Consider the following 18072-nt stretch of genomic DNA (forward strand, 5'->3'; position numbering starts at 1 on the left):
TGAAGCTCTATTTCAGTACTGAACAAGATGTAATTAGGTTTCTTGACAGATGCAAGCAAGACTGGCATCGGAAAGCTACTTTTGGGAACTCTGAGAGCGCGTTCAGCTGTGGAAAGGTTCATGACACTATTGTGGAAGTAGCTCAGCGTCCCCTTAATCTACACCGATACATTGATGAGGAAGTTCGCTCTCTACAAGTCCCTGAAAGGAGGCTGTAGGGAGGTGGGGGTTGGTCTCTTCTCCCAAGTAACAGGCCATAGGACAAGAGGAAACAGCCTCAAGTTGTGCCAGGGGAGGTTTAGATTGGATATTAGGAAAAATTTTTACATTGAAGGGGTTATTAAGCATTGGGACAGGCTGCCCAGGGAAGTGGTTGAGGCACCACCCCTGGAGGTATTTAAAAGACGTGTAGACATAGTGCTTAGAGATGTGGTTTAGTGATGGTTTTTGTCAGAGCTAGGTTGATGGTTGGATTAGATGACCTGAAAGGTCCCTTCCAACCTAAGCAATTCTATGATTCTATGATTGTGTGAGGACACTCCCTTCCACATCGCCTTTAAGTGGTGAGAGGTGGGTGGAGTGACCATCAAGTGAATGATTTGAGTGGTATTAGAACAGAATTTTACCTGGATTTAGAAGAGTGAATGACTGAAAATAAAGGTTATCTGTCTTTTTTCTACAACCATCTGTTGCTTAGTTAAGAAAGCACTTAGAGCTTGCCCAGCCTCCTCTTCTGCAGGCTGAACATGCCCAGATTCCCTGGCTTAGAAATGTCTCTGATAAGGCAAATGCTGAGCCACAGGTTATCCATCTTAATGGCAAGTTCGCACAAAGATCATGAAGGAACAAAGACATTTTGTCAGTAAAGCGGGCCTGTTGGAACCTAGGATATCCAGCATGTAAACTACCTGTGAGTTTCTGAATCCACTCTTAAGTTTTGAGTATGAGAAAAGAAGGGTAATTTTTCTTTTTACAAGAGGCAATACCTGTTCTTTTTCCCCTAAATGCTATTTCCCCTAAATGACATTTCAAAAAGTAAAGAGTGTGCAATACTGTTATTTATTCCTATAAAATCATTTAGGAAACATTGACTTATTATAAGGAAATTAAAGACCTACCTGTGGCAACACTGCAGTTAGAAAAACATATTTCCATCTAGAATTCCTGTACCACATAAACTTCCAAATCATGTAAATGCCAAGATCCATGGAAATTCATTAGCCACACTGAGATCTATAAAGATCAATATGTTCAGAAAAATAATGGCACAAGGGAAAAGAGATGACCAACTGGAACAGTAATACATAAACCCCCTTAGAGTTATAGAGTATTTTAGACCGAAAAAGGTCTCTGGAGTTCATCTAGTCGAACTCTGTCACTCACAACGGGGCCTGCTTGGATAAGTTTGCTCAGGACGGACCATGCCCAGACGAGTTCTGCATATTTAAGGTTGGAGATTTCAGTCTTTCTCTTAGCCTAGTCTAAGTACAATTAGCAGCACAGATAAATAGAAGACACCACATATTTTTTCTTTATTTTATTAAAACGCATTGCAAGATCAAAGGTTTCACGAAAAAATAGAAACTTACAAATTGTGTGAATATTTTTAATGCACTCATAAAAAGACATTAAATGAAAAATGACTAAATTCTATCCTGTATCTGCAATATATTCCATTGGCTTTATTCTGAAAATATTGTTGCCATTTTTGAGTAAATAAAAAGCCTAGCATTACACATGTTCACAAGTATTTACCATTTATTTAAAGCGAAAACTTTACCATATATTTTTTCCAGAGAAATTAGTTCATCCCCATTTTGAAAACTCTAATAAGAAAACATTCAACACCCTCACTGGAATTACTGTGAGCTGATGTTTCTGTTGTAAAAAATTATGCTATGGAAATCAACAGTTTTACAGAGAGTTATACAGCCATATTAAACAAGCTTCTAGGTTATACTGCATTAGACCTTCTGGATTAGCAAAACATTTTGACAATAATGGCAACTTTTCAGCTTAAGCATTTCATACTTTGGACTAAAATGCTGTAATGTTAAAAACAAATATCCAGTGTTACACACCTGAAAACATTCTTAACCAAATGGTAATACTATAAAGGCTAATGCAACTTCAAATTGAAGCTGCAATGTCCGTATTTTAACTATCCCCATGTCAAATTTAAGTCCTTAGAATGCAATGTGACACACAGAAATTAATCGTTTTGTGTATTTACTCTGGGTATTTTCTTGCATACACTGTATGATGAAGCATCTGATCCTACAAAATGATACCCATGATGGGACGTGTGTTTAGACCGCCTTCTCAAAGCAAGCACTCTTTGCATTGTAAGATCTGTTGTAAAGTAACAACCACATGGGAAACGAGAGGAATCCTGTTACTGGCTTATACCCATTCATCTGGATTTCCCAATTCAGCAACATAACAGCATAATCAGAGGAGACAAGTTCACTTTTAAAAAAAAAAAGTAATCTTTTCAATCAGATATTTAAACATTGTCTGTTAACTTATTTCTGATAGTTGGTGTATTCAATTACTGTTTGACTGTATGAAGTGGGAGCTGGTTATCAGTGTTAGGTTAAGCACTGTTAACTCACTTATAAAAATGGCAAGGTGGAAAGATCTGGAAATCTCTACAGCATCTCTTCTTTTAGACAGAACAAAATGAAAGGAAATATCTATTCCGTTGAGTGGTAGAAAGAAAAGAATTCAGATTGTCCATTAAATATAAATTCTGTCATTATCATTATTTATTAAAATTTCTGTTCAAAATAATGATTTGTATAATTATAAAGAGGTTTATTAAAGATCACAATTATTTGTAGATTTTCTTATTACTGTGCATCTAAAAGCTCCTGGGGTAGCTTTAGTAAATAACAAGGATCAAGTTATCTCCCAGTTTCAACACAGGCCTCTGTTGATCAACTGCACTGGTGCTAGCACTGAGTTACCACTCACAAATCAAAGGAAACACACATGGCCAAGGCAAAGTAAAGTAAACAAAGGAAAACAAGCTTAACATATTCTATAACTCAAACTATAATGAGAACTAGTAGCAATCCACTTCAAGAAAACTGCCAAAGGCTTTTATATCTTTTATGCAAAGAAAAATGCGACGCATTTCTAAAGTTTTGCTTCAGTATTAGTACTTAGTTGTACAGTACATTAAAATCAGTGTACAGCTTTTGCCATTTTACTGTAACCTCTGTAAACTCACAATTATATTGCATCATATGAAAGGTTGTGAACCCTCTGCAATCCCCATTATATCTACTGAATGCAGCAGAGTGGAACTGTGGAACACGTTGGTATAGGCGGTTAAGAGGCAGTGGACATATTGGGTGTCCAGCCCATTTGATAAGCCCGTTCCAATGTCCTCTTGCAATCTTGTAGTACAGTACTGAAGGTTATATGTGGATACTGCTGCACCAGCTGCTCCACTGTGGCTTCATTCACCTGCAACCGAAGAAAAGAATCTGTGATGTGCAAAAAGCAAATAAAAGGGGCAACGCTATGCAAGCTAAAGGAATGATCGAACTTTGGACTCCTGGGAGGACTTGCAGGATTGGGCTCTTCACTGATACTACAGGTGTTCATGCATTTATCGCAAAACAAATATAAAGAATGTAATGCTCTGTTAGAGAAAAAAAACCAACACACCTCGATTTTATTGTAAAGGGAGAAGTTTTATATAGCATCCTAGTAAATAGTGTATGATTATTTGTGATTGAGAGCAAACAAGAAAGGCAAATATCTCCATTTGAAAACAGCTTTGTTTAGAAAACTGCAACAATGTTTAACTACCTGTTAAACTATTTTCCTTCCATGCTTGACTATGCAGGCCACTCACAGAGCCCCAAACCTAATTACTGAAAGAAAAGCCATCCTGTTTAATGAAGTGCTGCGCAGAGTAACAGATTTCTATCTTGAAATAGAAGTATATTTATTCAAACTCGTTCAAGCAGACATAGGTTTGAAATGTAAGATTTTCTTGGCTTTGGTAAATGAAAATTGATTACATCTATTAATTAATTTACGGCACAGTCATGATACTTTTAAACATACTAAGTAGTAACTCTGCAATTAACCTTACTGAAATGAACTTGCAGTGTGTGGTAGCTATCAATGTGGTTGCAATGAAAAATAAGGGATAACATGACTAAACACAGGAAAAGAATGCAAACTATTCTATATTGCAGGTAGATCAATTTACCAATTACCAATATAGGTCAACTTTACCGGAGGTTAAAAGTCCTGCATGTCTTCACATACATCACTGGTAGAAGTCTTCATTTTGGCCTTTTGGTGTGAGGCTAACACTGCACAAAGGGTTTTGTGGGCAGAAATGTTGGGATCAATAATTAAAACATACAAGCTTGTCAGGTCTGGGATGTACCTCCTAAATCTTAGACATCAAAGGTAACACCTTTATTCTTGATTAGACAAGCCAATCAGACAACTCCAGCTAAACCTAACACCTTTACCATTGCAGCGCTGTGAGGGGATTAATTTGTCAATTCTTTTTAAGCTGATTGCAGTTCATATCACAGAAGTAGACAGCTTTCTTCAGCCTTAAGATAAATAAAAGATTAACCTAAGAACCATAAGTTCTAGGTAGCTCTCTTTGAAATCTTTGCTGAACACTTGGGCGTTTTAAAATGCATCGATATTACATTTAAATATTGGACCACCTAGATCTGCAGGATGGATAACTGACTCCAACGGTTGCTTTTTTCCCCACAGTGTTCCACATTCAAGGCCAAAAGTAAAAAACTAGACTAAAATGTTTACTACCATTTCAAAGATTCATCTTGGGAATGATATTTTTAAAGCACAGTGACCACAGTATCTAATAATATTTTTGTCCTTAAAACATAAAAAGGAGTGCATCCTTCTGAACAGTGATTGCACTCAATGACAAGGATAAATGAAAGGTTTAATACCCAGTTCTTCTACTTTGATAATAGAAACACTCAATCTTCATTGGAAGTTTCATCTAGCTGAGACTGATTTGGATAGAAAACTGGTTTAACCACCCTTCACAGCACAAACTGTACATTTTGGCAAATTACTACTTTACAGTAACATTTTCCAGTGCTGAAAAACAAGAAGTGACTTTTAATAAATCAAAATGAAATCAGAGAGAGCATAAGTCCTCCGAAATATTTGATATTTATAGCTGAATACATACTTTCAAACTGTCAGTAACACTTCACAGAAATACTGCTTGGAAGGGAAGAATCCCCTAAAGCAGCAGTCTTTGCTACTTTTTGCCTATTCAAAAAAAGTCAAAAGCATCTTTTCTTTAAATTTGTGGTGCAGAGAGCCATGGCAGAATCTATCATACTGCCAGAAACTTCTCTTATTGGTTAACTCAGCCACAGCGAAGATGCTCACCACAGACAGCTGTTCATTCTGCTCTTGCTTAGTGTGAAATTTAAAGAAAAGTTGTTGTTTATCTACTATATATCTGCAAATATTACTAGTAGACAGAGCTCATTAGGATTTGACACATACCTGTTGGGCTTTATTTGTTAGAATAGTATGGATATTATGGCTTTAGAGCCAATATCATAAGCAGATTTTCTCTTACAGGAAACAAGAAATAAGGCAAATTTGTTACAAAGATGATGTTTGAATACAGGAACATAGGTAATGATATCCATGCTCTGGTGGACACTATCTCTGTGTCCTGCTGTCTTTGACTCGAGACATTTACAGAAGCTACAGTCTAGCTAGATATAAGCTAATGTATTTACTACCAGGCCAACTTCAGCAAAATAGCATGGCCCATGATACTCAGGAAGCCAGATGATGTTACGACAGTATCTTTCAGTCTTAAAACTCATGAAGAAATCTATGGTAAACCAATTAGGACTAACCATTTGTCCTAAGTTTTTTCTGATACAATTATTACTGGATAAAATTTTTAATACAATTGTTAATAATTACTATTGCGACTTTACTAAACAGGAGAAAGAAACTTCCAGTATTGAGCGCCAAATACAGTTACAAAATAAAGCTGAGCACGCAGAAGATCGGTGAAACCATTGCAGAAGTGACACTGACAAAATCAGCTATTTTATGACTAATACATGAATAGTAGAAGGTTTTTTTCATTTTTCCTAGAGTGTTAAATGAACATTTTAAATTATTAGTTTGATCCTAGACAATAACTTGAGTGGTATTAAACAGCAAAGTAACAACAAATCCTACATACACGTTTGGAAACATAACAGTTACAGAAAGAAATTACTCAAAGTTTAAAAAATGTAGTTTACTCTCATGACACAGGAAGAAATTATCATACCAAGTTCCATGACAAATGATCAAATATATGTAACTTTTAGTTAAGCGTAAATATTTTTAATCCTAAGAAAGTAACAGCAACTAATTAAAAATTATGCTGGACAAAATAAATTCAATGTAAGGTTACACAACAGAAGAGGGAGAAAAAGATCCTATTTGGCAGTGGAACAACCTACATGGATCCCTGGATGAGAAACAAATGTGGAAAGTTAAGCCACAAATGATCCCCTATCAGAAGATTTCGAAAGTTTTTATTTCAGCATGAGAAAAGTGAGGTCAAACACTACAACAGTGTAAAATTTTTAGTATTTTAAACTTTCTTTTATATTGGACTAAAGCTGCACTACCTAAAAGGTAGGAAAATAGAGAAAGCAAAATTTTATTCTTCATTAATGAATGAGATAAATAATATCTAAGTCAACTCCCTTAGTATCCTTGTCATCAGTTCCCCTAATGGTAGGATTCAGACGAAAAGAAGTCTTAGGCCTAACCATTAGAACACAAGCTTCTGTCTCTTTGTTAAGATGCAGTCTGGCTGGTGATAAAACAAAAGTACTGAATGCCATTCCCAAAATAAATTCGTAACACAAACAGAGCAATTTTCCATTCTGAGCTTGAACAGTCTTGTTCAATAAATGAAAACTAAAAATCTTCGCATCTCAACGTGCTTTAAAACGTTATATTTTTCTTCTACAGAACTTTCATTAATCTTCATCTTTTGAGTTGTCAAAAGGAAGACTACTGTCTGAAGACAAACTAGTTAGATTATCTAATACATAATCATTCATTTGAATTTGCATACCCCTTCAATTATGTTTTAACACATCATGAAAGAATGCAGTCCTTATCATTCAGAGTCCAAGTAACAGGTTTGTGTGAATCCTGGTCATCAAACAGAAAAAAAACCCCATCGACAAAGATTGGTTTCAGACTTATTTTTTCTTGCTGAAATAAAAATTTATTCTAGGCCAAAAAAATAGATTAAAAAAAAAACAACAAAGGAGATGATGGGTTACAGAACCTGGCAGGTCCAAGTGATATCATCGCCTTTTGACTCAATTAGAGCAGTTACCTAGAAGTCACAGTTTTGAATCCTTTTTCCTTAAAGACATCTGAACACATATCACCTATTTCCTAGGACAGTATCCTTGACTTTGTGACAAATGTTATCTGGGGTGGGATAATCTCCTCAGTCTCCTCTGATGGTGATAGTGTGGTTACGCAGACAGTATTTAAATATTATCTGCACTAGAGAAAAAGAATACTTCCTCACGTGATAATTAGGAATTCATCTGGGAAAGAAGAACATGAATACCCATCTAGTCCATGTGAAGTGGAAGAACACTGACAAATCTAAAAGGTTTCCTAGGTAAGGAAAAGCTTCAGGGTAACATCCAGTTCACTTGATAATTGAAAATAAAAAGTTACCTCCATTCCGAGTTAATAATTGAAATCAATAAGTAGCCATATAATTAAAAAAAAACAAACCCAAGCCCCTCAAACCTAGGCTCCCATGCAAAAACCCCAGACTTGCAAAACTGGATTAGTGCAAAGGTGCAGCATTAGATCTTCTTAGGAAAACTTGCCTACGCTTCTTAATGGTTCATAACATCATACAGGGATGGACTGCTGAAATAATTTTTGCATAGTATGTAACCTAGCCCTTGGAACAGGCATGTGGCTAGCTGATTTTGGAGAGTGCTGACATCACGGGCACTCTCTTTCTGAGGAAAATACAGGTATGTACCTTCAGTTATATAACTGTATAGGCCAGTCATTAATAAAAAATAATAAGCCAAGTTACAATATGGCCAGTCTGCAATATCTGTGCAGAAAGGCATCAATAAAATATAGAACTGCTAGCTTAATTTCAGAAATCTAGTGCTTGTAGAGAATTTTAGGGAAATGTTAGCAGGTGAGAAGTAACATTCTCACAAAAAGATTTTGAGGGCTGCCATACACATGATGTTTGATAATACAGGTCAACGGGGCACAAGTATTACCATTACATTGGTAGATATAAAGGATCACAAAACCAACCTGACACAAAAGTAATGCAAATTACTTTGTTCCAAAAGGGCTTCCTTACCACGTTACTGACATTTTTCTTGATGGAGCGGTATCGCAGCATTAGAGTCCTGAAATTTGTGTGCGTTTCTGTCTCAGTATACACAGAGCAGTATTACAGGAAAGCCAAATTTGTATGAAGTGGACAATGAAATGACTCTATAGTCATTGTGTGTATCCACAATGATGGATTTCGGACACACTTTACATTCTAATTTCTCTAATGTTTTAACAATAAAATCCAAAATATACACACTTGGAGTTATTGAGAAACACATTTTCATATACACTTTCTCTTCACTAAGCTGTAGTTTGCTTCCTCAAGTCAATGTCTTATAAAAAGTGCACTTTGTTAGATTTTTTTGCTGCTAATAGTTGAATGAATTGTATTCTCAGGTGGCCCAATTATAACTGTTGCCTGTAGCCATAACAAAATTAAAGATTTCTGGAAACGTTTTGTGTGAAGTGCACTTGATCAGCTAAGGCAGACATATTCCACAGAGTTTCAGTGACTGCCCTCATGCCCAGGGGCAGAACCTTTGTTTAGGACTTTAATAAAATAACAGCACTACCAATATTAGCACAATATCCTATAGTCCAAATAAAGTCCCTTACAATTTCAGCAAAGAATGCATTTTAACTTAATGGATACTGTTATTAAAGGAAAAGAAAAAGCACACATGCACGCACATACAAACACTGTATTTGTGGACTCATAAATAATGAAATTGACAAGTACAGTCTGATGTACTATTATTATCATGACATTCCACAACTTAATTGTGTCAAATTTTGGCAATTAATTTCCCACTTATATTTGGAAAGGGGAAGGAGCGGGTAAACAGAAATATCTGTAATCTTTTCTGCTGTGTGAAGTGAAACAAACAGTATACACAAACCTTCTATATTCAATGGCAGCACTTCTGGAAGGATTTCAGAAAATGTAGCAAGGTTGCTAGTGGAGTATAGCCCCTTTACAGTTCTTTGCTTAAATCTCAACAGAAAGGTAGAGTCCTAGAGGGATGAAATTCATTGCTGTAGTTGTTCACACAGGTGAATGATACTGCCTCAAACTGCCAGTCCCTGCACAATTACTGCAGTCACTGCATTATTGCAAACTAACAAAATAATCCATTTCAGGTCTTTGTGAGTTTTCATAGTTTTCTATCAGAGCCATTTCATAAATGCCTAATGCCTAATCATTACTGACAACACTATATTGGATATTAAAGTTGTATAAGTGATAAAGTTTTCATTCTCAATTCTCCTTGCTTATTGTGAGGGTTTACTTTTCTATTCAATCAGATAAACCATTCTAAAGGGGCCTTTTCATTTGGCTGGTTGGTCGGTTTGCTAATTCTGCTTATTTCAATCTGATGAACTTCTAGACTCCACCTATACAAGATTTAATGGTAAAAATATTACCAGTATCATAAGTATTTCAAATTTATGACGCAGCTGTGCATTACTTTGTTCTTACTTGTAAAAATTGCAGTTAATAAAGAACCATATGCAGTGAAATGACAGTGTTTATTTATACAGTGATAAATATTCTTTCAGATCACTTTCTGCCTGTTGAATTAATAGCACTGAATATTTTCCTTCCTATTCTGCTACATTAACAATAATTTGAGGACATTATTGTAATACTTGTCAAAACGACGGCCTGCAAAATTAACAGAGAAATCATTTTCAGGAAGTTGCCAGCTGGCAAAAATGACTGCAAGTTCCAGGGGACAATGCTTCTAAAAAATTCTCTCTTTTTTTTTTAAATAATAAAAATGATGACTACTTCACATTGCATTTTTCCTTAATAGTTGGCCTTATCCTGATTTTGAACCAATGATCAGTACTTGAGGGCCCATCTTTCTGCTACAGTATGACATGGTTGGGTGTTTGCTTTTTAAAAACAAGGATAGAATCATTAACTCAGCAAGATTTCCTCTTCTGCCTACTGCCATGGATATGTTTCTGAACTATCAGCCTGGAAGATTAAAAAATCTTTTGGTAAAGAAACAGTTAAACTAGAAGTCCAAAAAGCTCAATTTGTCTAAAGAATCCTTTTTTATATTTTAGCAGATGCTTTCGTTCACCCAAGTAATGGATCCGTTACTCTAGTTGGCTGGGGAAAAAAAAAAAAAGTCTTGTTCAGTCTTTTAAAATCATTGGATTGAAAAACAAAGTGAAATAAATGCTATTTTTCTTTTGTTGTAGGTTAGCAAGGATAACTGTAGTTTCCTTCTAATGGCACTCACAGATTTTATGAATCTAAAATCTTCATTATTCATAGAGAGAGGTATCAATGGAGCTCCTACATTATACATATAAAACTTTAAAAAATACAGCATATCCTTTTTAATATTCAGCAACGTAACTTGAGCAAATTATAGTGATTTAAGAGAAAATAAGTGCTATAGAATTTTTCTTAAAGGGATGGATTGGATATTTTCCATCCTCTTCAGTATCACAAAACCATCATTTCAAACCTCAAAATGAACCCCTTAAAATATAAAAGAGGAAATGGTAGCAATTTGTCAGGGTTTTTGATCAGACTAATGATAGTTAGCATTTTCTGAAGGTGGAAGGCAAATTGCTGTGATAATTATATTAAAACAAGCCATGTCTCTGTCCTCTCGCTGTTCTGCTGTTGATTAAGAACAGTTTAGCTCAAAAACGTATTTGAAATTTAAAGACATATCTCTAGAACCTAAGATCTTACCTCTTCTTCACTTACTTAACTTCAGCTACAGACTATCTATGTAAATTAAAAGTTTGCGGATGAAGGGTAAAAATGTCTGGTCATGTTTACTAATATATATATATATATTTTTTAAATGGAAAACTCTTTTTGCCCTAAGTTGGTGAGTTTTTTCACTAGCTGGCATTTCCTTATATACAACAGAAGCTGCATCCCAGTTAGGCTAATGATTTGCAGTTTGCACAGGAATTATATTTACATGTATTTCTAAAACAGATTTTTTAGAATGATAAAGTCATAAATTATTTTAAAAATCTACTGATTTTCTAAAAATCTTACTCTTATTTAAGTGGCACATGATTTCTTGAGAGACCATTTCTATTTTTAGGGGTCACCTATCTTCAGTCCTGTCTGTGGTAATATAAAAGAGTTTGTCTTTTTGTCAGTTGTACTGACCATCAATTTCTGTGCTCTAACATCTCAGTAAAACTATAACAGGAAATACATGCTACAATTCATCTGAAAAAGTAATGTGGAATAAGCTACAGGCTTTCAGAAGTATTTTCATGAAAAGCAACCTGAATTTCTCAAAAAGAAAAGAAAAAAAAGAAAAAAGCAAGGAATGAAGGCTGTGATGATTTATTAACTGAAGTTGTGTATTTATTCATAGCTAACTTTGTCAGACTCACTTCATTTCATTCACACGTTGCTGTGAATGTTGCATTTTGAGGCCTCTGTTGTTCAGTGTCATTTTTCTGCATATTTTCCCAAGAAATGTCTCCTGCATTTACATGATAGCACTTCTGATAACCATTGCAAATAGCACCACAGCTACAGGAAAAGGATCTCGAAATATGAAAATCTGTGTGAGAAAAGTTGCAAACTCCACAGAAAGGTTATTCTGACACATTGTTCAACCAGCAAAGCTATCAGCCAGAAAAACAGATCAAGTTTTTAGCCACTATTTCCTAGGTGATACCCAGCCATTTTCCACAAAGGTGAAGATTTCAAACTGCCATTATTTAAAGCTGTTTGGGTTGTTGTGAAAGCACAATAAAGAAGCGTTACGAAGACATATTTAAAAGGAGTTATAGCAATAAATAGCACAGAGAACATCGCCCTCTTTCTCAGATGTAGTTTGGAAATATGAAATACAAAATATTTAGAAATAATTAATTGAGTAATTACGATAAGTAAATAATATCTAGATCAGTTTAGGGGTAGGAATGTACACATTTGTGTTTAGAAAAAGAATCTTGAAACATGTAGATTTGATTCTGTAAATCTGATGCAGGCATCGTATTTTGCCCTTAGGATGCAAGTATGGCTCTTAGGAATCCTGATGTCAGTGTTTGTGGGAGAAAAGAAAGCACCCCATAACTGCCCACACCTCTATCCAAGTATTTAAAGTATTTAAAGGAAAGGACGAATTATACTTTAAAATACACATAGTTTTCTAAGCTGTGATACAAAAAGATACAGAGTTACAATTAAAATTTGGTTTGAAGAGCGGATAGTCATGTTCGTTTTCTGCTATGGGGGGACTGAACTGAGGTGAACTGAATATAAGCCCTGGTTCTGGAGACAACTCTGTGCCTGTCTCGGTATTTAATGAGGTGACAAATCAGAGCTTCAGTGTACCCTGGCAGTACACAAACCAGCTGCGTGTTCCCACACACCCACGTCAGGTCCCAAAACACAACCTTGGGCTTCAGCCCACAACAGCGCAGCACTCCTTTAAGCGGAGAAACTGGGAGTTCGTGGTTTCACTGTGCTGCCAGAGCATTGGGAAGAGGCAACACGGGGGAACGAAGCCTGGCTCACCACTTCTGGGAGTCGGGCACAGGGCGAACGTAGGCGCTAACACCAGAATGCAAAACAGAAATGTCTTTTTTGCCTTTTCCAATTACAAAATTCTAAAATGTCCTGCTTAAGCCTGAAATAACTACTGATTTTATCTCTTACCGCTTTCAAAAGAAATGGAGACTCAGAATGGCAAAATTTCTTTTTTGTGACTTGTGCAGTCCCAATGCTGTCAGGTGCCTGGACAGACCCACATACACATACACACACAAGTATGTGTGTGCGCACAGTTGATACCCTGGGCCTTGAGAGAGATCAGAAGGGAGAAGAGTCCTAGCTGCTTCCGAGTAACTGTTGATGTTCGTAGGTGGGTAACAGGGGAATTTGATTGTTCAAATATATGGGTACTTAAAAATATTTAGGGTCTACTTTCTCAATGCCTAAATACTTTTGGAGGTCCGGATGATAGTCTCTCAGAAGCGTATCTGACACAGAAAACCAATGGTATGTATGTGTCTCACTGTACCTATGCTGTACAACGCAGGACTCTGTAGAGATCAAGCTAGCATTTCCCGAGCGACTCACAGAAATGGAAGCAATACATTATTTGACCACATCTATATGACAGTATCTCATGAACTTCGCTGAGTAATAATTGTCCTGGGCAAGGTGCTGTACTTTGGCAGTTAAGCTGCTATCAGGACTTATGCCTGTGTGCCCACACTGCCCTGCACCTCTCCAGTAGTGCCAGTTCATTCAGAGCTCTCTCCGGGCCCCAGACGCTACTGCTGTGTAGTGCAGGGAAAGTCATATTTGCCAAGTCGTGAAGGTGCTAGGCAAAATCAGAAAATAGAGAGACATTTGCTCAGTAGCCTTGTCTCTAATATTTTTACATTAAAAAGAATATTTAGATTTTGTGTATCTCAGCATAAACATGTTTTCTAAATGAAAATTATCCCATGGATAGTTCAGAAAGACTTTCAGCATTTAATAATTTTTGACTTTTTTCTGTATGTGGTTTGTAAATAGTGATTACATTGCTATTTAGCAACACTTAAATGTTGAAAAAATAGTGTTGAAATGCTTATTAGAAAAGTTGCAGCTTAAATATATGCCCTCATTATGATGATCTCATGGTAAAGTCAGCATTTTTTATGAGACGTCTCAACACAATGACATTTATTTTAAGCCAAAGACCATATTGCTCCTGTAGTGTGCATGTTAGATGGTAGGAAACATGATAAAAAGAAAGGTCATGGCAACAGCAGTTTGATGAGAAATGAATAATTTGATTATTTTCATGGTGTGGATCAATAATGCTCTGCATCTACTGAAACATATTGCCTGGAGGCACTCAGATAATCAATGGCATAAAACAGAGCCTGCCTTTACCCAGGCTTGCAGCCTCTCTGATCTTTCTTGGGAGGACCCTTGGTGCCTCTAATTTATGTCAACTGCATATCAAAGAAATTCCAAAGAGCCTGGGTCATAAAGGGTATTTTAGTGGTAACCATTTGAAGTCTACTTACATATGTTCCTTATGTAACTGTGTTTAAGTACTTCCTCTCTAATGCCTAGGAATTCCTAGAAAGCCATAAATGCTACCTCGTACTAGGAAAACAGTACCTTAGAAAAGGAAGGCTGGATAGAAGGGGCAAATCTTCTAACCCTCTTTTCACTGCAAGCTGACAATAGTCCAAAGACAAGAATTTCAGTCAATGGGACATGTAAATAAACCCTCTGCACCATCCAAGAATTCTCTTTAATGATGTGCCGGACTCTGACATTTTTAATTTAATAGAGCAGCCACTGGAAAAAATTAGTTCTGCATGATACTGGGGAGAGACAGTTGAAGACATGATTTTGTTCAGTAATTTCTCTGTTCTTTTGCAGTGGAAAAAGGGAGCTGGCATCTTCTAGCTGCCAAAAACTCTTAAGTCAAGGATACTTACTTCATTCTGCCTGTGGAACTATTTTTCCCATCAAGGCTTTACAAGGAAGAAAAAAACTCCCAGTGATAGTCCTACTACTACAGTCCTAGCTGTAACAGCATTTACTCATGTCTTAACAAGTTTTAGCTACCGTATTTTGAACATTCGTATACATGCACACAAACACACACACACAGGCTTGCAGACATGTTGTCAACATTGCTTTTCTATCTTCCTTGAAGCTTTCTCAAAAAAAATTTCTTTCTTTCCTTTGAGCAGTTGACTTTCATAACACAAAAGATGGTGTGTAATCCTTTGTAAAGAACTAGGAAAGCGTTAACCAGCAATTAGAGGAATACAGAGTGTAGTACATACAGTTTAACTGATGAGGTACTAAAACTTGTTTTCAGCATCAAGATAATTGATTTTCTACAGCAGCTGAAGACAGGATAAAATTATTGCACTTATTAGATCCTTGTTGATTGTTTAACATGAGCTAAATCCACAAAATAAATATATGTGTAAAATTGATCAGGTGATTCAGGGTCAGGTCTAATTCCCAAGGTCAAGTAACCCTTTGAACATTCTTTAAGTACATAATCTTAGCACAATCCTTCAAAGAGACTCACACGTTCTTTTCGTCTGTTGGCTCTTATAAAACACTAATGTTTAGGAGATTAAGTGGAGTCAGCTTTAACAGACAGAGCAATTCTTCTGAAGTGCTCAGCCTCCTCTCAAACTGGAAACTGTCTAAGGCTGGTTTTGCAGCAGGGTATTTCTAACTTTACGATTGACCTGGAAATTATTGTTCCTTACCAGTTGAAACACTGGGTTTTGTAAGTGTCTTCTATAAAGCACTGCAAGGAATGTAAGGTAAGGTAAGGTAAGGCTAGTTTCTTAGACTAAAAACCTGTGTTTCCACAGGCTGTATCCAATCAGAAATTTGCAAGCCTGAGAGATATGCTTATGATGGCCATCACAGGCTGGACATTTTGTTAATGATGGCTGGAAGAGAAACAATCCCTGCATGTATTGATGAAGATTTGAGATCAGAGACTCCAAACCTCCAACAACCTTTAGCTATTTCTGCTGTGTTCCCAGGTCTCTTTATCTCTCTTCTCTCGAAAGAGACATGACTACTGAAGCTTACATGCAGGGTGAGATGGAGCTAGATCATCTTACCCTCTCTTCTTCTAATGATAAAGTGATAAAACTTATAGGAATTCTTAATATATTCCAAGTAGAAAAGCTATATAATAAGAAATTCAGTATTTTTTTCCTTTTTTAGCATTATGATTTTACGCAAATCCTTGCCCTTGTGTTTTCAAAACCTTTATATATAATCAAGAACACAGATGTACAGAAAATCAATCTGGAAGTAACACTGAAATATTTTTATTTTTCTGTTGTTTTTTTTTGGTCCCCCTTTTTTTTTAAAAAGAAAGTAGTCTGTCATAATAATGACACGACATACCAATCACTTTTACCCCAAAATATTCAAAACTCTTAGAGGGCAGATTTTACATAAAACTTTTGTGAGCACCTCAGCCTGTAGGTGTAGCCTGTGGGTGTATTTTGAAAATCCATGTCAGCAAAAATTTATAATGCTCTTTTTAGTACTCTAGATACTTTTTAAGCTAAACGTGTGAACACAGTACACTAAAAGAGTGAGTTACCACAGTACCTATTTGTACAGAAAAACATAAATCTTCCTGTCTCTCTCCCTCACTCACACATACACTCATGAACACTCACTCTCACATGCACTCAGAAGCAGGCACCAGTTCACACCAATGCTTCTTACCTGATCACATCTCATCAGCCCCAAATATCTGAGAGACCTGCTGCTTTGTGCAATTTGGGTGGCTCCATGGTCTGTGATTTCTTTGCACCATCCAACATCCACCGTCTCTATTGTCATGCTGTATCGTCCAATGGCTATCAGAGCTGTAAAGATATTAAAGATATGAACTTTATAGCTCGTGGAGGTGGTACACTCAGTTCTATGTATACACTAAGTGATGTTGAAATTAAATTTTGAGAAGCAGTTGTCACGTACATTGTAAAAGATCTTGCATTTCAGCCTTTTAAACTATTAAATAGCTGTCTCTTCAAATTAGGAATACACACATGTGCAAACACATAGAAACACATAGATAAAACAGATCTTCCTATATATTTTCTATCAATCAAGATAAATAGATCAATTAGCAGAGATATTCTATAGGAATTCTTTAAATTACTTTTTTTTTGAAGGATCAAGGATCAATTAATTGAAATAATTATGGAATCGAAACAATTCTACCTCACTCATCAGAGAAAATAACTGATTTTATACTATTAACACTTTTTTTTTTTTTTTCAGAAAAATAATATTGCACAGACAGCACAGAGAATAACAGGACATTTTCTGTGTAAATAAAACAAATTGATTTAAAAACCCTGCAGGATTCTTATATAATTCATTTTATAACTATATTCTAAAATTGCATTTGTTTCCCATTGTTCATATTGATGATGTAATAACAACGATATGTCTCACTTTCTCCTTCACAAACTCTTTTCCAATAAAAAATAAAAAAGAATGAAAAAGGCCAGGAGGAATTAAAATAAAAACTTGAACCTTTATGAAAGGAAAGGAAAGAGGATCTGGAAGTTCTGAAAGGACTGAAAAATAGGAGATAGATAGGAGATAGATAGGAGAAACCACAAGGGATCTGAACAGGTTGGGAAGGCTTTGTCAGGACATGGTTAGCCTGGAATTACAGAAAGCATGCAAATCGCTAGCACCATGGTCACCACGGACACAAACACTTCAGGAAATACAGGCTCGGAAACTGTTTAGTCAAGTTGGGATTTATTAACAGAAATGAGCAACAGCCTTCGGCCGCTAAAATCTCAGCCCAAGAAAAAAGTCCAAGGTTTCTGATGTAGAAGTCAGCCATCTGCATGTAGCCAAGGGGTGGGATGTTTACAGTTTTTAATTCTAGTTATGCAATTGCTGAAAAGGAAGATGAATGAGTAACTTAGTCCAAATCGTAGAATCATAGAATCATTTAGGTGGAAAAGACCCTTGGGATCATCAAGTCCGACCATCAACTCCACTCTACAAAGTTCTCCCTTACACCATATCCTGTAACACCGCATCTAAATGACTCTTAAACACATTCAGGGATGGTGACTCCACTACCTCCCTGGGCAGCCTATTCCAGTGTCTGACCACTCTTTCTATGAAGAATCTTTTCG

At 36.2% G+C, this 18072-nt stretch overlaps 1 protein-coding gene across 1 annotated transcript in view; it reads right to left on the reverse strand.

The window, feature by feature from the left end:
• Positions 1–1509: 1509 nt before the first annotated feature.
• FBXL17 (F-box and leucine rich repeat protein 17) overlaps positions 1510–18072 on the reverse strand; it is a 285625-nt gene continuing 269062 nt past the window's right edge. Inside the window, exons 8-9 of the mRNA XM_074570083.1 lie at positions 16631–16773; positions 1510–3474 (exon numbers count right to left, since the gene is read on the reverse strand). Of these exons, the coding sequence (XP_074426184.1) occupies positions 3337–3474; positions 16631–16773 (281 nt within the window). The 3' untranslated portion in view covers positions 1510–3336. The remainder of the gene's footprint in view (positions 3475–16630; positions 16774–18072) is intronic.

This window comes from Larus michahellis, chromosome Z (assembly GCF_964199755.1).
Source record: "Larus michahellis chromosome Z, bLarMic1.1, whole genome shotgun sequence".
NCBI lineage: Eukaryota > Metazoa > Chordata > Aves > Charadriiformes > Laridae > Larus > Larus michahellis.